Genomic DNA, 27,829 nt, shown 5'->3' with positions numbered 1-27,829 from the left:
ACAAAGTCAACATTAGAGAAATGGGTATAAGATTTTGGTAAAATAAAATTTCAGCAAGTGGATAGTATAGCTTGCTGAGCGAAACGAAGAGAGACTAGAAAGATGTGATTACTCTGAGTCTTTGACTACTTAGGATTTTATTAAAAGTTAAGGTGGATCAGGCTGTTCCAACTTCTGAATTTGAAAAATCCACCCATCAGGACCTGGGGGAGATGGTTTAGGCAGCAAATCATTTGCCTTGCAAGCTTGACTTGAATATGGGAGTTTATATTGTCAGTACCCACATAAAGACTTAGAGGACAGGGTGACCCCCAGAGTGCAGAAGGTAGAGACGGGAGAGCCCTGGAGCCAGCTCACAGGTAGCCCATATATGAGCTCCAAGGGTTTTGACAAGGGGCCTCATCTCAACATGTAGCTGGAGAGTGATCATGGAAGACAGCCTCCACATGGGTGTGTACACTCATGTGCCCTGAAGAGAAAGAGCCCCCCACAGTTGAGTTTTCTTCCCATCCTTTCGTTGTAACCTGAGGTGTCCTACATAGGCCATTAGCCCATCTAACCCCTTCAAAGAGGGATGTTGGGGATACAAACAAGTCTTTTCTATTTTTCTCCGAGCCAGTCTCCAGAAAATTCATTTCTCTTCTCTTCATTTCTGTCTCCCAGCTTTTTGGCAGAGAGCCCCCACAAACCTTAGTCTGTGGTTACAGCACTCTCAGACTGGAGTAGTATTGCTTGCAACGGCTCATGGCGGTGTATACTAGAAAAGCCAGGACAGCAGTTAGAACACACAAAACCAGCTCTCACATAACCTCTTTTCAGTTAAAGGCGAATTATGGGAAAACTTTCCAATTGATTCCATGAGAAATCACGAAGCTGGGCAAAACACATGAAGCCGCTGGGTAGACCAGCAAGAGCAGGAAGAGCTGACTCATGGTGACAGCAGAGTTCTTGCTCTTGGAAGGTCCAGAGAGCAACGGAGCTTGGATGAGATAAAAGAAAACAAACGGTTCGATAGTGTTGTGGGGTTTGTGCATTTTATAAAGTATGGGGAAATCTGTGCTTCTCCCCCTCTCTGTCTCCATATTCACGGTCCTTGCAAACTGTCTTCTATTTCAGCATATATTCGATATGATTATTTTTAAAAAGTTGGACCCCCAGGGACCTTCTGCTTTATCTTCTGCGATATTTCAGGCTTCACGGGCATCCCCAAACAGCCAGGTGTGGCAGCGCTGGTGAAAGTCACAATGACCTCTGTAGGCGTAAGTCTACGTGGGCGCCGTCCTTGCTACCTTCATCATTTCCAGGAACCAGTTCGTGTGCGGGTAATAGTGACATCAGTCCTCCCTCCCCCAGTGTTGAAGGAGTTTAGCAGAGTCGCTGTATGTAGGGCAGAAGTTAGAATGGGCAGTTGTTTTCTATAAGTACATTTGTGAAGAATTGTGGAAAACGGTAAAGAATCTTTGTGGGAAACAGTCATTGTTTTCCATGACTGTACAATTGCTTTTCTGAAAGGGCGTTGCAGTCTTCGCATGACTTTGGTCACAAGAAGCCTCTAAGGTGTTAGGAATATTTTAAGGCGAACTCTCTGCCGAAGCAAAAATCCCAATTAAGCCAAAGCACAACAAGTCAAATTAAAGAATATCCAGGTTTAAAGGCATTGCTTCGCTCTCGGGTGGTCCCGGGGAGGGGGACTGGGAGGCTGCAAATGCCACGACCACGGGGCGGGGGGCACAAAGGGACTTTCCAGAGAACAGTTTAAATAGACTGGGGGAGTGGTCAAGGTTTTGGCGGGCTACCTTGCCCCTCCTCGGGGGAGGGGTCAAGGCTTGACAGGCACAGGGGTGGGGCCTCCAAAGTTGGAGGCCAGAGACCGGGACTTACACAAGGCTCTTGGATTATTGTGTATAGCAAACGATACACAATAAAGAACTAGAGTCATGTTGGCATGTGAAGCTTTCCTGTAGAGAGACACATAGATTAGATTTGGGACCTTGGTATGAGGGATTACTTCACCTGCAAAACAACTTTGCAAAACAATCAATAAATTTACCTTTGTGCGATTGTTCGGGGTTCAGTTTGTCAGAGGCTGGACCTTTCTGCTACCACACAAGCCTTAAAATTTCACCTTGGAGTGACCTCTTTCTTCGTTCAACCCACAGCAGCACAGAATACCCCAAAGTGCAGGACTTTGCTCTGAGCTGTTACTTGCAAAAATGACAATTCCTTGAAATTATCTGGAGATGAGGCCTGAAAATTTCTTCTCTATTTCAAGAGAAAGCCCATCTCAAGAGTTCACACACATTTCTGTGTCCATGATTCAGAGAGCAAATGAAGTACTTCCCTTTTCTTCTGGATGTCAAAGGAACCTCTTCTAAAGGAAAGAAAGACTTGTCTACATAAAACAGGTTAAAACAGAAGTGAGAACTTTAATGAGGGGTATTGACTGCTGTCATCCTTGCTCACCATCCACCATATAATTGCGGCCCTAGGTACTGCAGGAAAGGACTCTGAATAGGAACTGAGCCTCTACAATGAAGACGTCTGCAGATGCTCTGTCAACACTCTGGGCTCCTACTTGGAATTTTATTGAGACGAGCCCCGAGGGAGCAGTAGAAACAGGTGGAAAGAGAGAACACATCATGAACTTGCCTTGTTGCCCTGATAGACACTCCCCAGGGCTACCAATGTCCTTTTTCCTGGGCTGTATCTCCTGCTTTTGGGTTCTTAGAGGGCTTCTTTTCTTGTTTTTTAGGTGTATTAATCGACACCTGTTTTTCTCGGCACGGAGCAGCTTCTAGGCTCAGTCTCTGAAATAACAGGTAGATCTAGGTAACTAGAAGCTATTTAGCATGCTTTAGCCAGACACGTAGAAACGTTTACCACCGACTATGCCCACCCCCATGTATGTGTGCATGCATATTTAAAGAACAGAAAACAACTTTGATTTACTTTTCTCCTCAATTCTCGATCTCCTCAGATTGGAGTTCTCATCAAGTAACAGGTAGTTGGTAAATGAGGCGTCAACTCAAAGCAGATGAGACACCCCTTTCTTGCTTTGAAAGAAAAACCCTCATTGAAATTCTTTTCTAGAGTGGGGCGTGCACGTAAAAGCGAAGATGTTGGACCTGCCAAGCGCGATCTCCACAGCAGCCCTGGGAGCTGGCATCCAACACCCAGCAGAGGATAAGCCTCCCACATCAGAGCAGGGATGGGATGCTTCCACTGCCCCGCCCCTGGCGTGCCTCATCCCCACAGGGCCTGCCACAGCTGAAGAGGGTAGGGGAGGATGAGTTTCAGCTTGCAACTGATTGCTTACAGCCTGTGTTTTCATCATCGGACTGAGAAAATGTGAGAAACAAAGTCTAGAAGAAAACCCCACCCTCAAGGTTTGGTGTCTGATAAGGTGGATCAGAATCCGGCAGTGTTCCCTGTGACTCTGGGTGACAAGGTGTGCCCTTCAGTAACTACAGTGCCACAGCTCTTTCTGCTATGAAGACGAGCTCAACAGGATATTGTTTTCCATTTCCATGTTCCTGCAATGGCTTCCCCCTCTTGGGAACCCTAGAAATAAGACTATTTTCATTTCTATGTGCCTCTACACGTCGGTTTCGCTGACACCTCTCAAGAAGCCCCAGATGGAAACGTTTGCTTCTCTTGGTGTTTCCCAAGTACACAGTGTGTCCCCTTACTGGCCACCACTGGAGCGGATGTTAGCTAGCTCTTCTGACTTCAAAGGTCCTTCTCTATTCCTGCTGTCCCTGTGGGACATGGAGACCAGAGTCTTCGATGAGCTGATGGAAAGGAAAGGAACAGTGTCCTGAGTAACAAGAGCCAGTGACCCCATGCTAACACGGCCCAGTAGAGCTCATACTCCAGGCAAGGCAGCTTGCAACAGTGGCGATCAACTGGTTTCCATGTGTCTGGGGCTCTCCTGGTCAGGGCACAGACAGTTCTGCATTCTGGAATCTTCCTGCTGCTGGACAATCTGATGGGTGATCAATTTGTGTGAGGATCACAGTGTTCTCCTTTCGTTCTGATTCTCAATAGAAATTCTCTGTTCAGAGGGGTCTTGGTGCCCAAATTTCTGGAAAATCCTGGAGGCTTCTAGAACCTCGCAGCTAAGTGATGTAAGCACATTTTCTCCAAAGTAATTATATCTCAACTATTTAAAAAATCCAAGTACTAAATCAGAATAATAATTGCTATAACTAGAATCAGGTTAACCACTGGCATTTGTTCCTGGCTACGAGTGAAACAGTGGAGGAGTTGGGTGTCCCCAAACCGAATCCTCAGGACACTTGAGCATCATAGCTACTGTCTCTCCCACTCACACGTGTGCTACATGAGGTCACACAAGTGAGAAGCCAGGCCCTGAACCAAAAACCCTGAGTCCCAAACCTTTACTCTTGTACCAGTCTGGATTACACAGGTCCTTCAAGATAAGCCCTTTTCATGACAGACCCTCATTAACTCTGGGATGGTTATGATCTCCTCTGAACCTACTTATACACTGTGCTCTACTTATTGATCTGCATATGTTGAGCCTTCCTTTCATTCCTCAGAGGCACCAATTTGTTCACGCTGTGTGACATTTTCAGTATATTCTTAAATTCAGTCTGCAATCATTTTATTAAAGATCTTTGCATCTGCCCCCATCAGGGAAATTGATCCATATTGGTTTTGTTGTTATTACATCCTTATCTGGTATCGGTATCAGGATAGCAGCCTTCATGGGATGAGTTTGGTGTGTGGTTTTTGATTTTATGTAATCGTTTGAGAACTACTTCTGTCAGCTCTTTTTTCCCCTAAGGGTGGTGGAATTCAACATGGAATCCTCCTGTCCTATGAATTTCCTTATTGGAGAAATATTATTATTTCAATATTTTTGCTCATTACAGATCTGTTTAAATTGTTCGTATCTACTCAGTGTAAATCGTATAGGTCAGAGGTGTCTCTGAACTTATTCATTTCTTCTAGACTTTCTAGCTCTTTGAATTTAGGCTTCCCACGTATTTTTCCAAGATTCTCTTGTGTCTGTTGTAATGTCTCTCTTTTCATTTCATTAAATTGGTCTTCTCTTTCATTTGGCTAATTTGGCTAAGGGCTATTTGGTCTTTGTCTTTTCAAAGATTCAAAGTTTTATTCAATCCATTGTTTCTATTGTTGCTTTAGTTTCTATTTCATTGATTTGTCTGCTTCCTCTGGGTTTGACTTGTACTTGCTCTCTAACGCTTGAGGTGAATCATTAGTTTAGTTATTCAAGATTTTTTTCTTGTGCACATTCTCAGCTCTAGACTTTTTTTGTTTTTTTAATTAGTTTATTTTCATTTGTTTTACGTACCAACCACAGCTTCCCCTGCCTCCTCTTCTCACATTCTCTTCCCCTTCCTCCGACCTATGTCCCCCATCTATTGCTTCTCCATGCTGAAAGGGTGAGGCCTCCCATGGGAGTCAACAAAACGTGGCATATCAAGTTGAGGCAGGACCGAGCTCCACTCTTTCTGCATCAAGGTTAGGCATGACATCCAAGCATGGGGAACAGGTTCCCACAAGTCAGCTCAAGTGCCAGGGACAGGGACAGGTCCTGATCCCACTGCTAGGTGCCCCACAAAAACACCAAGCTACACAACTGTCATCCACGTGCAGAGGGCTCATACAATCCGTCCACCCTCTCTTCAACAGAGTTTCCGGATCTTGGCCAAGTGCTTGGCTGTGGATCTCTGCATCTGCTTCCATCATTTACTGAATAAAGGCTCTGTGATGACAATTATGGTAGTCACCAAACTGACCACAAGAGAAGGTCAGTTCAGGCCCCCTCTCCACTGTTGCTAGGAATCTTAGCTGGGGTCGTCCTTGTGGATTCCTGGAGTTTCCCAGGTACCAGGTTTCTCCCTAACCCCCATTATGGCCCCCTCTATCAAGATACCTCTTTCATTGCTCCACCTCTGTGTCCCTCCCCCAATTCAACCATCTGGATCCCTCATGTTCCTAATTCCCATGCCCCCTCCCCACTTCACATCCTGTTTACCTAGGAGATCTCATCTATTTCCACCTTCCCAGGAAAATTCTTGTGTCCCTCTTTGAGTTATCATTGTTGTCTAGCTTCTCCAGGACTGTGGATTGTAGTATGATTATCCGTTATTTTGCAGCTAATATTCACTTATGAATGGGTACATATTATATTTGTCTTTTTGGGTCTGGGGTTATCTCACTCAGGATGATTTTTTTCTAGTTCCATCCATTTGCCTTCAAATTTCATGATGTCATTATTTTTTTTAACCACTGAGTTAAACTCCATTTTGTATAAGCTACCACATATTCTTTATCCATTCTTCAGTTGAGGAGCGTCTAGGTTGTTTCCAGGTTCCGACCACTATGAATAATGCTGCTATGGACGTAGCTGAGCAAGTGTCCTTTTGGTATGATTTGGCATCGTTTGACTGTATGCCCAAGATTGGTATAGCTATGTTTTGAGGTTAATTGATTCCCAATTTTCTGAGAAACTGCCAAACTGATTCCCAAAGTGTCGGTAGCAGTTTGCATTCCCACCATCAGTGGGGGAGTGTTCCCCTTACACTACGTTCTTTTCAACATAGGCTGTTATTAGTGTTTTTGACCTTAGTCATTCTGACATCTTCAGCAAATGGCGCAGGCATAACTGGATGCCCTTATATATAGAAGAATGCAAATAGATCCATACCAATTGCTCTGCACAATACTCAAGTCCAAGTGGATCAAAAACCTCAACATAAATCCAGTTACACTGAACATGACAGAAGAGAAAGTGGAAAGTAGCCTTGAACGCATTGGCTCAGGAAACCATTTCCTGACTATAACACCAGTAGTGCAGACACTGAGATTGACAATAAATGGACAAAACAACAGCCTACAGAATGGGAAAAGATCTTCACCAACCCCACATCTGACCGAGGGCTGATCTCCAAAATATTGAAAGAACTCAAACTAGGCATCAAAATACCAAATAATCCAATTAAAAAATGGGGTACAGCTCTAAACAGAGAATGCTCAACAGAAAAACCCTGAAATGGCCCAAAGATATTTAAGGAATTGCTCAACATTTTAGCCATCAGGGAAATGCAAATCAAAGACTCTGAGATACCATCTTAAGCTTACTTCTTAAGCTTAACTCTCAAGATGGCACCTGGCCACTGCTCTCTAAGATACTGGGTGTGGCAAAGTGGAATCTCTCTGCACAGCTGCCCAGCAAGCAGGAGTCACTGCCTGGACAGAATCCCCTACCAGATTCAGGCCTGTGGCAACTGCTGGGCTGTCCCCTGGGTAGGACCATCGGTCACTTTTCCGTCACTTTTTTTTTTTTTTTTTTTTGGATGAGGAGTCTGCGTCATCAGAGCGCCACATTTTAGCCATGTGCTGCACATTCCTTTGCAGTGCTCTGCTAGTTCCCTACTGTTTGGTTTCCTGGTACAGTCTTTGGGATAGCCAGAGCTCGCCTGTCTCTCTCTGTTCGCAATGTAGTCTACCCTTCGCTAATTGACTCTTCTCGTTCATTGCACTCCATGGAGGAAGTGTCTAACCTGATGCCTCACCCTGGAGACCACAAGCCGTGCACTTTAAGTCTAATTTTTAATATAATGTTCTTATTTATTCTTTGAGAATTTCACACATATGTGCAATGACTTTTGACTGTATTCATCCCCCTGTTCCTTCCCTTCACTTCCTGGATTCCACCCCTGCCCCCACCCCAGCACAATCATTTTTATTGGGTACTTTCCAATGTTCTGCTTTTGATGTTTTTTAGCCAATCAATTCTGAGTAAAATGGAGTGGGAGCATAAAAACTTATTTAGCTATCAAACATCGCCTGGTATATTAACTTGAGAATATTTTACTTTTCAGATGAATATGTTATATAGCTTGGCAAAACCCTTAAGGGGGTTATCAACTGAGCAGCTTTGCCTTTGTGCAGGGTACCACCCTTGTTTCTTTTCTGCTGCCTTTGTGTAGGCACCGCCCATGTTATTACTCTTCTGCCTTTGTTCAGAAGTAAACAAACTTTTGTGGCTGAGCTGGGGCTTGCTCTTTGTTTTCTTTGACAACTGAGACTCCGCATGTCTGTCCGTGTCCATACCTGCCTAACTCTTTCCTACTGTGCCTACAACAGAGGCTGAGTTCTCCACCCTTGCTGCTGAATCAATGACACTTACACCCAAGCCTGGTTCATTGATAATGTTTTCCCTGCTGGGTTTAATTTGACCAATGCATCAGAATTACTGATCGTGATCACTACCTCTGTATTTAGAGAAATGTGTTAGATGGGACTTACCGCATGTATTGCATTGCACTGAGAGCTTTGTGAGCAGGTTTTCAGTTTGTCAGAGGAAAGGGTTTTGTTGACACAAAAGTAGCTGAACAACAAACTCTGCCAAATGTCTTCTGGGTTGGTAAGAGCCTGCATTCTCTATTTCAGGACTGAAGAGTTTTGTCTAATGATGAAAGCCTGACCCGCCATGCCATTTCACAGCAGTGATAGCTTACTGGCAAGTGGAGAGTTCACTGGAGACTGTGGTGGCTCAGTGTGACAACCAACCACTGCCAAAGATGGGACATACCTTGGACTCCCTCCTATCAAAGGGGAAAATAGGTTGAAGAGGGTCTGGTGTGACTGTACATTAGAAAATAGTGGTTTAGAATAGGGAAATGGCTAAATGTTTGCCCAAATGATTTGGGGGGAGGGAGTGGAGGAATGCAATGGCCTTTGTGTATAGTAGGATTCTAACTCCCCGGTAGTCTGGATACCTATGTGTATGAGCAATTCTGGGAAGATACAGATTTTGAAGATTTCCTTGTGTTGATTGCATACATATATTCATACATACATACATACATATCATTATAATTGTGTGTGGGGAAGTGTGTGGGGTGTGTGGTGTGTGTGGTATGCTTGTGTATTTGTGTCTAAGGAATGAACCCAGGAAAGGACATGGGCTCTACCACAGAGTCATACCCGTAGCCCTCATTTATATTTAACCATGCGATCCACAAGCTATATCAAGTCTGCAGGACGGAGTGCAAAACCAAATGCTTAAACGCATCCCTAAAATCAGCTGCCTTACATAATAGCTTACACTTAGGAGCACTCAATTCATTCTTTATCAATTGCACTGAGCTGAACTAATCTGACCTCTTTTTATATGCTCCAAAATAAAATAGGTAAAAAGTGCTTTCTCAACCATCACAGTGGAGTTGACTATCCAGTTTCTGTTAGGGGCTTATTCTTTGTCTAATCCTAACAGTTATTTTATTTGTTTTCACCACTTGATTTGCAGGAGGGTGGAGCTTCTTGGGGATGGAAAAGTTTCAAGGTTATGAATCATGTCGCTGAAGGCAGGCAGAACTTCCAAGTCACGCTATTTATTAAAGGCAGCAGATGCTGTTATTCATGGCAGAGTGAACTGAGCATCACTAGAAAGCAACCCAGTTTGCAGACCCCAAACCCAAGAGAGCCAGAATGGGCACTGCTGGAAAAGTAAGTGAAGCATTTCAGCTTTCTTATTCTCTTGAGCTAATAAGGGTGGGGGGGCTACTTCTGTGACCTTTGAATCCAGCAGAGTAACTAGATGTTCAAGGCTGTTCCTTGAAAAAGGCGAGGCTGTTGTGTGGGCATAGATGGGGGAAACATGGGGAAATTGTGTCAGAAGGCCAATAGCAAGCAGCAGGATTTGATTGAAAACCACATGCAGAAAGTTCTAGAAGGCAGCAAAGGGAAAAAGAAAACTATGGTTTATATGGACATATTCATGATTTAACTTCAAGCCAGTCATTCATTTGCTCTAGAGAGCAAACGGTTTCCACAAGGAGACATCCATAGGATCAGCCGCATGTACTCAACTCATTTCTGGAGTCTAATGGGTCCAGGATCTCTTGTGCAGCTGCAGGATAAAATGTGGCCCACTGTTGAGGACAGGAAAGGCTAATTATGGAATGCAAAGTCAACAGCTAAGTAACCATACTTTTCAAGTCTCTGAGGACATGTTTTGTCTAAAGATGTAAGAGTAGGCATTCTTAGAAATAGGACTACGCTGGAGCTAAAGCATGCCTATTCCTTCAGAAGGTAACAGCCCCTGAACGGTGACAGAAATTGAAGAAATAAGACTATTTTTCTTCCCACTCGAAGACTGGGATAGATTGGCCCTTGTCTTAAATGGATACAGAACGACTTAAGATGTTGGGCATCTATATTTGTATTACTTTTAAGCAACTTTGCAATTAGTCAACTGAAAATTTTAGGAAGATGGAGATGACGTTTAAAGTTCGGGTAACACAAGTGTCTCTGAGACAGTACTAAGGATGTTAGAATATGAAAAAGCTTTCTCCCCAGAACTGAAGAGAGATAGAGCAAAAACATCTTAGGTTGAGTCAGAAATCTCATAAAAACTGATAATCACGAGAATTAGTTTTGTGCTACGGAAGTCAGTACCTTTTCTCATAGAAATAAATAGAACTTAGAGTTGAAACGAATCTTCAGTTAGTGGCAACTCCATACAACCAGCTCTGTGGCCTTCATAGTGTGACTCACAGCCACTATTATAACATCCCCAGTCACGAAGAATTCAGGGACTCCAGGCAGCATCTCCTAACTATAATTAAGAATACAGCACATAAAATAAATAGCACGATGGATTTAGAATTTTCATTTGGCAATGTTATACAGTAGGGTCATTCACAGTGGGGTTATGTGCTCCACAAAACTGTTCTGGTATTTCCACACATCTCAGAAAGAGAGGTTTATAGTAGGAAGGCTGCTAGTTCCTTCCCAGCTGCCCAGACCTGAAATAACCACACATTTTATTAAACACAGGTTTAATTAAAACCTGTATTAATTAAATTATTTCTTGGCCTATTAGCTCTAGCTTTTTATTGGTTAGCTCATATATATTAATTTAACCTATTTCTATTAATCTGTGTATTGCCATGTGGCTGTGGCTTACCGGCAAGGTTCCGTCTGGTATTTGTCTCTGGTGGGGTTTCATGGCTTCTCCTAACTCCACCTTCTTTCTCCCAGCCTTCAGTTTAGTTTTCCCCACCTAGCTCTACTCTACCCTATCACAGGCCAAAACAGGTTTATTCATTAACCAATAAAAGCAACACTTTCCACACCAAAGGTTCCCTTATAGCAGTCCTCCTCTTTTAATTTTTTGCCATTTCAATTTTTTAAAAGATGATCATATTAATTTGCTAAAGATGCCACAACAAATACCAGGGACTATGTCACTTAAAGAGCAGAGATTCATTTCATTGGAACTTTTTTACTTTTCAATCTTTCTGTATATCTTACCTTCACTGCTTCTTGTATCTGGGTGACTGGTGGCTGCACAGTTTCTAGTCCTGAGTGTGTCCCTCAAATCCCCCTCCTCCTCCTTCTCTCCTGAGCCTAGATTTCTCCTATTTATTCTCCCTGCCTGCCAGCCCCGTCAATCCTTTCTTCTGCCTAGCTATTTGTCATTCAACCTTTTATTAGACCAATCAGGTGCCTTAGACAGGCAAGGTGGAACAAATACAACATATCGTTACATAACTAAGCACACCTCCTTACATCATTAAACAAATGCAGCAGAAACAAATGACACACACCTTTACACAGTTACAGTAATATTCTGTAGCATAAACAAGTGTAACGCATCTTTACCTAGTTAAAATAATATTCCATAACAGTGTTGAATCGGAGCAAATGAAAATTTTATATTTTATTTGAATCTGTAAGCTCTCCCTCTCTCTCCCTCCCATTCCATTCTCCCCTCTCTTTCCTCCTCTCTTTCTTTCTCCCTGTGTTTACACATACATGCATGTGACTATAGATACCTGTGTGCCATGGCTTACACGTAGAAGTCATGTCCTCTATTTCTACCTTTTTTTTTAACGCAAGGTCTCCTGTGGCTGTTTCATATCGAGGTTAGGAAATCAGAAAACTTACAGGCAAATCTCTCTCTCTCTCTCTCTCTCTCTCTCTCTCTCTCTCTCTCTCTCTATCTCTCTTGTCAGAATTTGATATTCTTACCAAACCAGTTAGCTGATTAGCTCTAGCAAAACCACATGAGTATCTGTGCTCAGTTCCTGGGTATGTCCTATTTAAACAAGGTAAGATGCTTTGACTTGGGTTAAGTACAAAAAAGGGACGTGGAGATGCAAAGATATGGATCCAGAAACATAGTCACAATTCATGTGCTTCATGATGATTACAATCAGCTCTATATCTGTCTTAGTTAGGGTTTCTATTGCTGTGAACAGATACTATGACCACAACAACTCTTATTAAGGAAAACATCTAATGGAGGGGCTTACAATTTCAGAGGTTTAGTCCATTACCTTCATGGCAGGACCTGACAGTGTGCAGGCAGATATGATGCTGGAGAAGGAGCTAAGAGTTCTATATCTTGATCCATGGGCAACAAGAAGTAACTATGTGCCTCACTGTGAGCAGCTTGAGCATAGCAGACCACAAAGCCCACCCCTCACAGTGACACACTTCCTCCAACAGTGCCACTCTCTTTGGGAAACATTTTATTTCAAACCGCCACATTTCACTTCATGTCCCCAAAGACTTATAGCCATATCATAATGCAAAAGTTCATTCAGTTCAACTCTAGATGTCCCCATAGCATGTAAGTCTCAAACTTATTTAAAAGTCTAAGGTTCAAAGTCTCTTTGAGACTCATACAATCTCTTAACTGTAGTCTCCTGTAGAATTGAAATAAAAAAGCATGTACATAATACCTCCAGCATTACCATTCCAAAGTGTAGTACATTCCAAAATGTAGTAAAGGGAGAATAGTGAGGAGATACTGGACCAAAGCATCGCTGTGTCTGATGTCAAAACACTCTTCAGATCTCCAACTCCTTTTAGCTTTGTTGACAGCAACACAGTTCTTTCTCTTGGGCTGTTCCCACTACCTGTTAGCAAGTTTCCTCAACAGATATCCTATGGCTCTGGCACCTCCAACATCTTGAAGTCTGCAAAGCAATTCAGGTTTCAATTTTACAATTTTATGCAATGGCCTCTTTGGGCCTCCATTCAGGGACATCCCTGACTCATACCTGGTTGATGTGGGATTCTCCTCTGTGTGCTATGAATATGCCTTATTCCCACTGGTTAATAAAGAAGCTGCTTTGGCCCGTGGCTGGGCAGAATATAGCAGGTAGGTGGGAAAACTAAACTGAATGCAGGGAGAAAGCGGGCAGAGTCAGGCAGATGCTATGTAGCCGCTCAAGAAGCAAGAGGGAACAAACCACGAACCTCATGACAAAATGTAAAATAATAGAAATGGGTTAATTTAAGATGTAAGAGTTGGTTAATAAGAAGCTTACTCTAATAGGCCAAAGAATATGTAATTAACATTAAGCCTCAGAGTGGTTATTTTGTAAGTGGCTACATTAGCTACGGAGTGGAACCAGGTTGATGGAGAGAAACCTGTCCAGGAGGACCAGTGTAATGGAGAATATTTGTAGCTACACCTGTTCTCAGTGGCTTTCCTTAGTCTTGGGAGGAAGATTCTATAACCCCTTTCTTCTATCATTGACTCTAAAGCCAGAAATATGTGGCTGAAATGGTCAAGTTCTGCTGCTTGGTAGAGCTGAGTCAAGGGCTCCTTGCTCAGTTATGTATTTACCAGCCTTCTGCTTTCCATGGTTTCCTCCGCTGCCTAATCTTGACTATCCTGGAACTCAGTCTGTCAACTACGCTGGTCTTGAACTTAGAGACCTGCTTGCTTAAATTCCCAGAGCACTGGGATTGAAGGCGTGTACCATCCCACCAGCTCGAAGTTTTATTTTGATATCTTTCCACAGATTGGAAACTTAGCTGTGTGGGATCTCGCCATGAAGTCACCACACCCTTTATTCTATTTCTTAATCCATTTATCTCCTTGAACACACGTCTTTGCTCCATTCTAATTCCTAGGGTTCCTTTTGTCCTCAAATTGTACATTTTGTATTTTTCGTTGCTCAACTAGCTCCTTTTCATTTTAAATCTTTGCTAGAGTTAGCAATAGTAACCACACAACAGGGTCTATACTAAGCTGTCTTGAGATTTTCTTGGTCAATACAACTAATCCAAAACTTTTCACTTTAGCTTCAGGCAGACTTTTCAGACAAGAAAGCAGCCACATTCTTCACCAAAACATCCAAAGAATGATAAATAGGCAACATACTAGAATTCTTCTCCTCTGAATCCTCTTGAACCAGGCCCCTACAGTTCATATTATCCTCAGCTGTCTTCCATGTTCCTCCTTTCATGACCCATTAAGCAGTGCTTAAAGTGTCCCACTGTTTTCCTAACCCAAATTCCAAAAGTCCACATGCCTTCAAGCAAAAGCATGGTCAGGTCTATTAAAGCAATACCTTGTCCCTGGTACCAACTTTTGTCTTAATCAGGGTTTCTATTGTTGTGAAGAAACACCATGATCACAACAATTCTTATAAAAGAAAACATTTAATTGGGGGTATGGAGACTTACAGTTTCAGTCCATTATCTTCATGGCAGGATGTGACAATGTGTGGGCAGACATGTTGCTGGAGAAGGAACTGAGAATCTTGAATTCCTGCCCTGACCTTATGTGCTGTGTGTTAAGGGCCTGTCATTCCACGTCTCCAGCCTGCATTTTTCAGGCCATTACATCAGACAAAGGTCTACACAAGATGATCTGGAAGACTTCAAATTCTGTCTTTGAAGGAAAGCATTCATTAGAAAATCAGAGTGTTAGATGTGATCTTCCGTGATACTTCTGACTCAGGGAGTCTGTGTGTATGATTAACACCTGTTATGACTCTTGACTTCTTAGGTTATTAAGTGCAAAGCAGCCGTACTGTGGGGAATGAACCAGCCCTTCTCTATCGAGGAAATAGAAGTGGCCCCACCAAAGGCTAAGGAAGTTCGTGTTAAGGTAAGAACAGGATTTGGGACACATAAACCTGAAACATGATCTCATTTACATATAGAAAGTCACTGTTGTGAGGCTGGCTGCCTGTTAGACTGTTATGTATTTACTATTTTATGTGTGGAGGGCTATAGAGGTTTACATTGGGGTGCCAGCCCCCTTAAACATCTCAGGATTCAGAAGGAAAGCTATAACAAGTGAAAACGGACTAGAAGAGGCCTGAGGGTCAACAAATCAACTCACATACGTCGTTTTTTCATGTCCCAGCTTTTTCCCTATGTTCTCCCAATGCTTTTTATTGTCTCCCAATGATCTCTCTTGATTTTCCCCAATCCCCACAGTTTATATATCCACACAGACATAACCAACAATTCCTAATTAAGCATGGAACTTTTAATCAGTACAGAATTCTAAGAGGAAAGAGTGGTTTATGCACTAATTACATTTCTTAAGTGTGACTAATTATGCAATGAGTTTGTAATTAGAAATGTAGAGAAGAAGGAAAGAAAATACTACAGTGTTGTGCACTCTCTAAGTACTTCTGTTCCAGTGATGGCTGGGAACACAGCATTTCCGGTAGCCATGGCAACCAGTATAAGCTTCAGAAGGAAAATGGATGGTCAAATGATAGCTGATTAAGGGGAATGGAATCTCTCAGCCCCAGAGACAACAGCTAAGGTGGCTAGATCAAAGGGGAAACTCTGGTAGTATAAGATCCAGAGCCTGGCATTTTCAACCTCCAGGCCAAGCCATGGCTTTGTTTCTTTTGATGCCTGAATGAGACATATTTGCTTTCTCCGAGGCCTTTTCCAGAATCCAAGGTACCCAGTGCCTATTTTATATATCAAGATTATAAGGCCAAATGAAAAGTCATCCAGTTGCCAGTACAGAAAGAAGTTATGCTCAATGAATAATTTATACACTGCAGGGATATTTTGGGATGAATCCCACTATGGAAACAGAGGGGCGCTATGGCTCCATAAGGGTTTACAGAAGTGACAGAAGCTTCTCAAAAGACAGATGTTCCTGAAGCTCTGCAAACCGGGTTCTCATTAGATTATACTCTATTGATAGTGAGTTAGTCTACTGATCTGTCAGCTATACTTCACAGTATAATGCTTGTGGCCCACATCTGCATGTATGTCTGTACACCACATGTGTTCTTAGTGCTGGAGAAGGCCAGCAAAGGGCATTGGATTCCTTGGAACTGAAGTTACAGAGATGCCATTGTGAGAAGCCATGTAGGTACTGGGAATCAAACCCAGGTCCTCTGGAAGAGCAACCAGTGCTCTTAACTAACCCAGAGGTTGGATTCTTAAAAATATGTTTGCCAACTAATCCTCCAACCAATTCATGCATATTGTTAGGGAAGCGACCAAGCTGGCTGTGAAATTCACCAATTTATTATCCATTAAGAACAACAATGCTCATCTAGCTTATTAAAGAGAAAAATCTGTTGAATTTTTACTGATGTAGTGTTTGATAGAACATCAATAGAACGACCAAAGATTGTTTGTTTTACAATCTTCTGGGATTCATAGTGTACTGGGACACGTATTTATGCATGTATGTGTGTATTTGTTAATGTGGTACAAGAAACAGAACCTTGGGCATCATGCATGCCAGACAAACTCTCTGGCAAGGAACTATATCTCTAGCCAAGTTTTTACCTCTTGCTTGGAGACAGGGTCTAAGTCACATGGACTGACCTTGAACTCACTTTGTAGCAGCCTGGCCAGGATGTGAACTTTGTGCTCCTCTTGTCTCTGTCTCCCAAATAGCTGGGATTGCAGGCTTGTGTCACCAGGCCTACCTAGAGGATTTTCACCAGGGACTCATTTGTGCCTGAGAAACAATAACTTCCTACAGGAACCCCCACTTTTGGACAACCCTTTGGTTCAGATGCTTCTGTTGAGCAGGCTTGGGTGCTAATCTGACCTCTTCCCTGTAGAAAAGAACCAAGATCCAAGCAGGAAGGGAAGCAGCAATGTTGTACGTCCCCGAAGCAAGAGAAATTAGCCTGATGCTTATTTAGGCTCAGACTGTCTTAGCATCAACACTCTGATGTGGGAAAATGATACAGAGTTAAAGAACGCAAGTTAAATAACATCCCATTGTAAAATGACCCGCTTGCTGACTGGGCAATGCTTATTGTTATTGTTTGTTTGAACAGATTTTGGCCACAGGCATCTGTCGCACAGATGACCATGTGATAAAAGGAGCAATGGTGTCCAAGTTTCCAGTGATTGTGGGCCATGAAGCCGTTGGGGTTGTAGAGAGTGTGGGAGAAGGCGTCACTACAGTGAGACCAGGTACGGAGGCCTGGGTTATGCTATGGAAGGGGCACATCCTCACTGGGGGGCAGTAGAGACGCAACCCAGCTTACGGAGACACAAGGAGAGTGGCCTTAATGTTTCCAAGGCTGGCCTGAAACTCACCACAGAGCCCAGACTGGCTTGGCAATCTTCCCGGGTCAGTCACCACTGTTCTAGGATTTTAGGCATGAGCCCCCACACTGCCTTACTTCGTAGCTTAAAGCAAACAAATGACATCTCCCATCGCGCTACTTTTCCTTCTAGGTGATCAAATCATCCCCCTCTTCCTACCACAGTGTAGAGAATGCAATGCCTGCCGTAACCCCGAGGGCAATCTCTGCATTAGGAGCGAGTAGGTGCCATTTTTCACTCTTGTCACTCGGTTTCCCCGCGATAGCTTCTGAGTTGACTTAAGTAATGTGTGCGTTTGCTGTATGGAACAGTCTGACAGGCCGTGGAGTACTGGCCGATGGCACCACCAGGTTCACGTGCAAGGGCAAACCGGTGCAGCACTTCATGAACACTAGCACCTTCTCGGAGTACACGGTGCTGGACGAGTCTTCGGTAGCTAAGATCGACGGCGCGGCTCCTCCCGAGAGAGCCTGCCTCATTGGCTGTGGGTTTTCGACGGGCTATGGGGCTGCCGTTAAAACCGCCAAGGTAAGAGTCGGGGCTGACTAGGGTAGCTTCTGCCTTCCTTCCTGTCAGCCTTCCAGAGGGTGGTTTTCTCCGAACACTGAACAATCTGAGTGAAACATTGTGAAAACATACACGCTGCCAGATGAACTGGAAGAAAAAGTGGGGGTGGGAGGGTGTGTGTGTCAAAGTAGAAATTTTATTTCTAAATATATGGAGCTACAATTTCTGGATTTTACTTTCTGTTTCTGCAACATCTCCAGCAAGTTATATCACAAAAATTTGTATTCAGTCCTGAAAGAACCTCTCTTTTCCCACTGAAGGCAGGCTGGTGTTGGTATGTTAGTTTAACCCAGGAGATAGTAACAAGGGCTGCAGACTCCATGGCTTAAACAACAAAGGTTTATTGTCCAAGTTCTGGAGATCTGAAGTCCACAGTCAAAGTGCTGGCAGGGTTGCTTCCTTCTGAGGGCCGCTGTGGGAGGATCTGCTTCAGGCTGCTCTTCTTGCTATATCCATGGCTATCAATCTCCCAGTTTTTTCATATCGTCTTCTTACTGCATCATTATAGCTAAATTTCAATTTTTGGAAAATAAGAACACCAGTCACATTGGATTGGGGATGTGCTAGTTGGTTTTATATTGCTGTAACGACATGCCTGAACATAGGTATGTAAAAAAACAACAAATCATCAACAACAAAACAAATATTTGAGGACCAAAAGGTCTAGCTCACATGGCTCCATCTCTTCAGCCTCTGGCTAGGGACCTCTACCAGCTACTTCACATCATAAGAAAACAACCGGAGACAGCAACGTAGAGCAGAGACCAAGTGTGCCCTGTGACCTCACACAGCCCACTCTCCAGGGAACTAACCAAGGTTCCCCACGAATTAATCCCTGCTGAGGACAGCCCCCTGAAGGACCTACTCACTCATCATGAGGTCACACGGGTTTCACAGCCACTTGCTTGGTCACACCGGACGCAGAGTCCCCAGCACATAGACCCTGAGCCATAGCTCTAACTACATGTAAGCCACAGCAAGGCGTTTCCTGATGACCTCATTGTAACTCGATGACCCCTAAATAAGACCAGTTGCTGAGGTACAAAAAGCTACCATTTTCACACACGGGTTGGAGGGCACAGGGAAGACCAGAACAGCTTTCGTGTAGCCGCAAAGACTAGTGAGTTTCTAAGCGATCACTTGGATCCAATCTTTGTTCTTATTCTAGTAGGAAGGTGGCTAGGGACTGAACCCTTCTTTAATCTAGCAGAGTACTAGGTAAAAATCCCAAAGGTGATTTAAGAAGAATTTCTTCCTTGAGTTACCCATCAACCATTGAATCACATATCACAAGGAGGCTGGACTTAGCTGGGGCAAAATAAGACAATAGATCTCTAAATGACTCAGAGTCACGGCTATTCAGACACTACCAGTCAGACCAAATCTAAAACAAATCCACATGGCTTTGTGGAAAGACAACAGAGAGAACTCAGGGCTTGTCTAATCCTCTTGTGAGGGCAGAGGGGGTTATGGGTAGAGCTCTACCGGCTACAAAGCCTGCTGGCCTCTGGGTAAGTCTTTAGCAAGAGCTGCAGATGTTGTATTCGCTTTGGCAAATCCTTCTTTTCTCAGACATTCTTCTTCTCCTAATTCTTTTGGTGCCAGTGCCATCTGAGTAAGTCACCTGGAGTCCTGGCCCAAGTCTTGGCCATCCTCTGAATTTTGTGTTCCTGACATGGAGACTCCTTGCCAGGTTTCACTGTTAACCCCTGGAGGAACTTTCCTCTCCACAGGTCAGCCCAGGCTCCACCTGTGCTGTGTTCGGCCTGGGAGGAGTTGGCCTGTCCGTCATCATGGGCTGCAAGGCAGCTGGCGCCTCCAGGATCATTGGAATTGACATCAACAAAGACAAATTCCAGAAGGCCCTGGCTGTAGGCGCCACTGAGTGTATCAGTCCCAAGGACTCCACCAAGCCCATCAGCGAGGTGCTGTCAGACATGACGGGGAACACCGTACAGTACACTTTTGAAGTTATTGGCCGTCTTGAAACCATGGTAAGGAGTCACAAAGTACCCAAGCTACAAGATGTATTCAGGCTAAAATTCATTTCATGTCGCATTATTAATAATCAACTACGGAACACCCGAAACTCAGGCCAGGAAACAGGACTGGTGAGATGGCAAAGTGGGCGAAGGTGCTTGTCTCCAAGCCTGACGACCTCAGCTTGATTTTCATTGCTTACCTGTAGAAAAGAGAACCAGCTCCCACAAGTGTGTCCTCTGATCTCCACACCCACTCCATGGCAAGCCCTTGCCCACACCCACAAACAAATGAATGCATAAAAATCCGATGAAAAATACAATGATAAACACATAACAATTTTGCCTAAAAGCCACAATCTTAAGATCGGTTTTACCTGATCATGGAAGTATCATGTCATGCCATTTTCATGTCATTAGATCCAACCTATGGCCTATTATTTTCCTTGTGTGCCTGGGGGTCTTGGCAAAAGCAGTGCCCTGTCTTGAATTTGTTTTGTGATGAGAACTGAAGAGAGCTAAGGAGGGAAGGTATTGTCTACACATGGCTACCTTCCTCCAAACCTCCCCTTGCTTCACCCAGCTCAGCCATCCTGCCTCTCAGTCCCCACTACACACAAACCACAGCACTCTGAACAACACCTCCTCTGAGGCACCCCTCAGCTGACAGCACAGAGTTTCTGGAATTACAAAGCCATGACCTTGTGTAGAATTAGGAGTCCTGGAAACTGGACAAAGCCAGTCTCGCTCACAGTCGCTTAACAGGTGAAATTTGCTCTAAGGCATTTGGTAATTGAGATGAAACCTCCAGTTCATCATCACAGACACAACCTTTTTGGTGTCACCTGGAACATGTTCTATAGTGACTGTGGCATTCTAGGTTGCACACCACAGAGCAGTGAGCCAGAGAGATACATTTGAGGTCTGCTGATGCTGAGGTGGAAGCCTGAGGAAGTGCCGTGTGCAGCACACTGTTGGGTGTTGCAATCTACTGATATTCAAAAGTGTTATTAATGAATAACCGGAAGGGCGAATGAACAAAAACGTGGACCTAGCCCCAGAGATGTTGCCAAGAAAAGAACCTCCATTGCCTCATTATTTTAGGATTTGTGCTTAATTTTCAAATGAAAATTTCAAACTTCAAACATTCTAATTGATTTAATTTATCTAAATTGATTTAGCTCAAATAACAACTAAGGTTTATCTGAAGTCTTCATGTTGGTATGAATGTTAGTCACTGAAGGTCGACTAAAAGTACTAAAAATATGACACTGACAATGGCCACGGTAAAGGCTACTTGATATCTTAAGAGGTACATCTTGGTAGGGATTAGTAAGGACTAAAGTTCCATTGAGAAGTTTTAAATCAAATAGAAACCTTAAGCCTAGATTTAGTAGTTGGAAACGATGTTAACAGCTGGGACTCTGACCTCCTGTTGTCATTTCTGAGCCCATGCTCTCCATAAGCAACGATCTCCTTCATTTTGAACTCAGGTTGATGCCCTCTCATCTTGCCACATGAACTATGGAACCAGTGTGGTGGTTGGTGCTCCTCCATCGGCCAAGATGCTCAGTTATGACCCAATGCTGCTCTTCACTGGGCGGACGTGGAAGGGCTGCGTCTTTGGAGGTGAGAGCAGCTGGGCCCCTGCCCAGCGAGTAGTAACCTTCCTTCTGCCTATCAAGTGAGAGAGGTGTGTGTTCTCATCTCCTCACCCTGGAAGCAACTTCTTCCAAGGATGAGTGGTAAATGACCCCAAGTGGAGCTGCCATAGCAATCACACAAAAGACAACTCCTATCTGTTTCTTAAGTGACTCAGGGCTAGCACCAGGGGGCACACTTTAGATCAGTATCTGCAACTCCTGTGACCCAAAAGCCTAAATAAAAGGCATCAGACCTGTCTCCACCAGGATGACTTCCGTGGCAGAAAATTCTGACAGCCTCCACTGTTTCCCCCACACACAAGAACACTCACTTAGGACAGAGAGACTGCCCTGCTCATGAAGACTTTGGCAAAAGTTCTGTGCCCAGAGCCCAAATAAATAAAGAGCTGGAATGCCCCATTCCATAGGGACAGTTCAACTTCCCACCAAAACAACAAAGAAGCTGCAGTAGGCAGTATAATGACACTTTCAATCCCTTCCCACGATGTCTCGTTCTCTGGTACCTTCATGCAGCCCTAGGAACTTAGGTGGCACTCCTCATATTAGACTCTGCCTTACACAGAGTGAGAGAATATTAACCATTTGAGTACCTGATGAGAGCGTAAGAAGGAGAAAGATGATTGTTCTTGAATTAGAGAAGTACATAATTTGTTGGAAAATACAAACAAAATATGAATGGAATAATAAAAAAATTAATGTTGCAATTAAATTGATGATGGCTCATGTTCAGATTTCCAGACTGCAGAAGGAGCAAGTTGGGGACTAGTGGGAAGGGGGTGGAAATCAAGAGTGGTCAGGTGACATTTGTACGGCTAGCGTTTACCACTGGTACTCTACTCCTTTCTAGGGTTATTTAGTGTTGATCCTGCAGTGACAGCGACACTCTTAGTCGCACGTTTACAGTACAGAATCCAATGCTGGATATAGTGTTAGGCCTTCTGATTTTCAGATACTTTGAGGAATACATGCTGTAGTTAGGCTGCTGGCTATGAGTCTACAGCTCAAGGAAAAGCCTCACTAGAGACAGACACAGAAATGCTGTAAATACAGTTTCTTTGAAGTCTTTAGAATAGAGGAGATCACCCTGAGAGGCACAAAGAGGAGAAAAGGTAGAGAACGAAGCCCTGGGACACAGTAAAAGTCTGGGAGATGTGGAGGTTTCTATCTTACAGAACCATCCTTTCCTAGCTGAGGTAGGAGAATGAGGAATGAGGGTGTTAACAGGAAACAAGTGAGCAGAGTTGGGCAGGGGGACTTCAACCACCAAGACTCCCCAGAGTGCGCATTAATATAGGAATCCTAGTCGACCTTTGTATCAAAATGACGGCGGGGGAAAGCTTGGCTAGAGTTCAAAGAGCGGTGTGCTAGAGTATAAATCCTTGTAGGGTGAACTCACGAGAGAATCGAAGGGACTGGAAGCAGAAAGAGTGCAGGGGAGAACGTTCTCTCTGTGGTTCTGTGTGACACAGAGGTGTGGGACAACAGGAAGGAGACACAGGAATCAAGAAGGGGTTTGTGAACTGTAGTTTCTTAAAATGAGAGAAATACAGCTCCTTTGTATGTTGGGAATAACTCAGCTGGAGGTGTCGAGAATGCATAGGAGAAATGACACAAATTTAATGCCATAAAATGTGAGGCTTGCTTAGCGATGTACGCAGAACAAGCCCGAGTTTACTCACAGGTTGGAAGAGCAGAGATGATGTCCCCAAACTGGTGACTGAACTCCTGGAGAAGAAGTTTGACCTGGACCAGTTGGTAACCCACACTTTGCCTTTCAAAAACATCAATGAAGGATTTGAATTGCTTTATTCAGGGCAAAGGTATGTTTCTTAAGGCGTCTTTTGACTCCCACTTTAAAAAATTAGTATTTATAAATATACCCATCTCCTTCCCTTCTTCATTTGGATTATTTAAGCTAGTCAGGGGAACATAGCTACTCTCTTAGAAGGTCAGTCCTATATGAGCTCTTTAAAATATCCCAGGCTTTAGTTTTTCACAGAAGATGGATTTCACTGACCTATTTTTTAAAACATAAAGCTGCTAGAATTCTCCAGCAGTACCGCAACGAACATCCTTTTAGTTCCCAAAAACTCTTTTGTAACTTGTTTGCTGTCTGAATTTTGTCTCTCAGATGTTATTCTTGCCATGTCCAGCTGATAAAGCTAAGGTTACAAAAAAGCAAATAAATAATATCTGGTCTCACGGGAGCATTGCCAGGGTGCACTCACCCGAAGTGTTGTAAGCCACATAAACAGTGGGTGTTTCTGTCACCCTCTTCCCCCTCTTGAGCACTGGGCAAGAGCAAAGTGGAGTGGGAAGGAGTCAAAGTTGAGCTACCCTTTTCGTATGGAGTCTGGGACCTGCCTGTGAGAACAGAATAGACGATATTCATGGGTTGTGTAAATATGGAGAGTCCACAGCATGCAGTGGGTTTGGATTCTGCTATAACAGGAACTAATGTTTCTTTTCTGTGTTCTCTCCCTGCCTGATGCAGTCAACAGAGTCATAACATTATGTACATATGTTCAAATTTTAATCTTTAAACAAGTCAACAATGAATGGGTTTCTACCCGGAGAAAAGTCGAAATTTATTTATTTACATACACAGAACTAATATTTTAGTGGTTCAAAAAATAGTTGCTAGTTGTTTTCCAAATAAACAAAACTGCTTTTGGAAATCTTACTTCTCCTATATCCCAAATGCAGAAACTTCCCAAATGACATTTGCAAGCCTGAGCCCTTCAATTTCCATGACCTCGTGCACAGGACCCGCGGAGTGGTCCATTTCTGTCTAATTCACCAAGCAACTCTTGCTTTTCTGCATCTAAGCAGAGAATGACTTTTGTTCTGCTTTTCCAGAGTAGAAGCCACAGCTCTGCATCTTTATTCTGACTCCTGCCCAGTGTGTCCAAAGAGATGCTGAGACCTGCAGACAGGACCCCACACACTCACCCCTGCCACCTCCTCCCCTCCAGTGTCTCTCCTCTTCCCTGCCTGTGATCATCGTTTTGGCCCAGTCTGATCCTTTCTCCTCTGGGCATGTTGACAGTAACTTAGTGGGCCTTCTTCTTTCTGTTTTCCAATCCCAGTCAGTCAGCCTTCTCCAATATCAATGTGCCAGAGTGGCCTTATTACTGAACTAAAGCCCCCTTTCATTTGTTAAGCAATCTAATATTCAGTAAGTAGGAACACAACACCCATTCTCCTCCAGTTCCTGTATCTGGGGTACAGGGAAGGTACCATCTCTTAGGCATTGAGGAGCCTACACCCTCTTGGATTGTCTTTCCTGTTCTCCCCATCATGGCCTCGGTCCTTCTGTTGCAGGACAAACCCTTTCTTGTTGACAATTGCAATTTAAGCAGGTACTCCCAGAGTCAATTCTTTATCCACTCGGCTTTCCTCAGCAGAAGGCACAGAAGGTGTGGACCTCAAACCCAGATGACTTTCCCTTAACAAAATGAATCATATAACTTCTATAATAAGAAGGAAAGTTTTTCTTCTTTGAAAAACTATACATATACATATACACACGCACACATTCCCATACATACACACACATGCATAATACATACATACATACACACATATGTATACATACACACATATGCATGTATATACACACATACACATATATGTATGCATATATACATATACACATGCATACATACTCATACAAACACACATATGCATTACATATTATGCACAAATGACTAAAGGCTGTTCATTATCCATTTCAGCATTCGCACGGTCCTGACCTTCTAAGATCTGGAGAGGTGGGTGTTCTGTGCTGGGTGACGGTGACCTGAAACCTTCTTCCTGACAGTGCCCCCTGAGATCACAAGTCTGTCTCAGAAACACATGCAGAAGTAGATTCGGTGAAGATATAGAAGCACTGTTGAGTTTGACAAACCTTTGTAATTTTAGTTTACCAAGTGCCGAGGATTAGTAGGGAACTCAATAGTAACATTAAGTATTTTGTGTTTTCTAAGGCTATAATTCTATATTTTTATAAACTTATACTTGGATTTCTATTTGTTAGAAAAGGGATTGTTTGCAGAATTCTGCCTGGTTGTTGGAACTTAAGGTAGACGCAATGTGGAGAGATGCAGTAAATGCATTCTTAGAGAAAAACCCATCAAAGACACCACAACTCCTCATTCTGTTTTTTTTTCTTTCTGACAGAAATGTTTTTAAAATGTGTTATAAATTAACTTGAATTAGATTGTGAAATTGCACGCCCTACTTGATTAGATGAAGAAAGAAATTGGGAAACTTAAGGGAAGAGCACATTTTTCAATGATTAACCTTAAGAATTATCATTATGAAATCTTGTGACATTCGAAAGGCACAGCAGAGTCTGGGGCTATTTGTTGGTGTACATTAATAGCCTTAAGATAGAAAAATTTAGAATAGCAATTAAATATAAATTATGGCTATAATCACTTTGTGGTGTCTAGCACAATATTCAGTTTAATAAAGTAGAATTACAAGTCCTTAAGACCCTAGTCACATGATAATAGCTACATGAAGATGTTTCTATTTCACTGTAATGACACCAGCATGTATTTATCTGCATCTGTCTGTGGAATGTACATACATGTAATATGTATTGAATTTTCATTGCGATATGTATCAGACTGGCCTAGTATGTGGTCTGAGACAACTTCAAGCTAGAATTGCCAGCATGTACATCTGACTGAAAGCTCTTAATAAAATCAAAAGTTGTACAAAATGATTTGTGGTGACAAGTTTGTTGGCGAGGTGCAGTTTTATTTAATTGTTGAGATTTTAATCATTATAGAGTATTGAAGTATCTGGAAACAAAAGGATGTGTAAGAAAAAGAAGTTGAGTAGAAACAGCAGAAATTTGGGACTTTCATATAAGAACATAGTATAGTTTGGAAACTCCAGGTAGTTATGAGCCAAGTCCATAATGAATATTTCCCAATAAAGAGTGACTTGAACCCATGGGGCAACCATGCTCCTTTCTGGGAGAGAATTCTTCTGAACCCATTTTAGGAATCCCATGTTACTCTGGTAACAAAAACACACAAGGACACGTCCAAACTAAGATTGCCTAAGAACAGTATATACCTCACAACACAGAAGAAAAAAATCTCAGTGAGGCGCCAGAGGGCCCAGAGGTTAAGTTACCTGACTTTGGAATAACACATTTGAAGAACCATAAAGGTAGTGTTTTAACATTGCTAGCACAAGCCTCAATGCAAGTGCTGGCAGAGAATCACAGCCTTATACAACTAGCTGGCATGCATCAAATGCAGTTAGTCATCCAGTAAGACCTCTTATATAACCAGCTTTCCCATATAGCAAACAAGCACGGAGTCAGGCGAACACTGTAGATGATGACCCGGCTATGACCTCACGCAAGGGGGGATCCAGGGAGCCCAGTCTGATCCCAGCTCCACCTCCAATGGAAGCCCTCAACACCTATTTCCTGTACACACCCCACAACCCTTCGCATGTAGTCTCAGCTCTCAAAGGTTCTGATGAAGATCTGGGGGAGAGGGGAGGTTGGGGGGTGGTGGCTGGGAAGGGTGGAGGAGGAGAGGCTTCTAGTCATTATGAACTGTGTGAAAGAAGAATAATTTTTTTAAAAAAAGAATTAAACTTTTAATCCCTTATTTCTAGTCTAGTACCTTAGTGTGGGAAAGAGAATCAGAAATAGGCTCTCCCAAGGGAGCCACTGAGAGCTCTGGGAAGCACCTGTCCAAATCCAAAAGGAATGCTCAAGAGGATTAGTGTGACAGAGGACTAGGGTGTTAGGGTGCTGGTTCTGACACCATCTGGAAGCCCCTTTGTATTCCTGTTATCTGCTCAGCCTGGCGGAATCCCCATCGTCCCTTTCAAAAAAGCATGTGCATACATGTACATATTCACGCACACCATGGCACGCGTGTGTAAAGGTCAGAGGGCAACTGCTGCTGTCAGTTCTCACTTTCCATCTCCTTTGAGACAGGGCTCACTACCAGCTGTGTGCCCTGTAACTGGGATTTTAGCCATGACGGCCACACCCAGGTTTACACACCCAGCTTTGTGTGCATTCTAGTGGTCTGAATTTAGGTTCCCAAGATTGCATGCCAAACGGTTTGCCCATGAGCCACCTCTGTAGCCCTGTCATCCCTTTGTGGGGGTGGGGAGTATCAACTCATCTTTAAAGCTAATTTTCCCACAATCAAGGCTCTGTCTTGTTTGAAGAACACTCTTTCTCGGCTCTTTCGATAAAGTACTTCCGAGTTGCTA

General features: G+C 43.3%; 1 protein-coding gene and 1 long non-coding RNA gene across 2 annotated transcripts; one reads left to right on the top strand and one right to left on the bottom strand.

Moving 5' to 3' along the window:
• The first annotated feature begins 9,352 nt into the window (after window positions 1-9,352).
• Adh7 (alcohol dehydrogenase 7 (class IV), mu or sigma polypeptide) lies at window positions 9,353-26,300 on the top strand. The gene is made up of 9 exons (XM_048456845.3): window positions 9,353-9,507; window positions 14,816-14,917; window positions 17,085-17,223; window positions 17,491-17,578; window positions 17,670-17,886; window positions 19,659-19,919; window positions 21,398-21,533; window positions 23,250-23,388; window positions 25,306-26,300. Exons 1-9 carry the CDS (start codon window positions 9,490-9,492, stop codon window positions 25,328-25,330), a joined length of 1,125 nt encoding a protein of 374 aa, XP_048312802.2. The 5' UTR covers window positions 9,353-9,489; the 3' UTR covers window positions 25,331-26,300.
• On the bottom strand, window positions 9,373-14,822 carry LOC125414713 (uncharacterized). The gene is made up of 3 exons (XR_015735301.1): window positions 12,765-14,822; window positions 10,459-10,618; window positions 9,373-9,932 (listed from the first exon to the last, which is right to left on the bottom strand). It is a non-coding gene; the product is annotated as an uncharacterized LOC125414713 (long non-coding RNA).
• Window positions 26,301-27,829: the final 1,529 nt, after the last annotated feature.

This window comes from Myodes glareolus, chromosome 17 (genome assembly GCF_982192425.1).
Source record: "Myodes glareolus chromosome 17, mMyoGla1.1, whole genome shotgun sequence".
Taxonomy (NCBI): domain Eukaryota; kingdom Metazoa; phylum Chordata; class Mammalia; order Rodentia; family Cricetidae; genus Myodes; species Myodes glareolus.
This window is presented reverse-complemented; position numbering and strand designations above follow the sequence as displayed.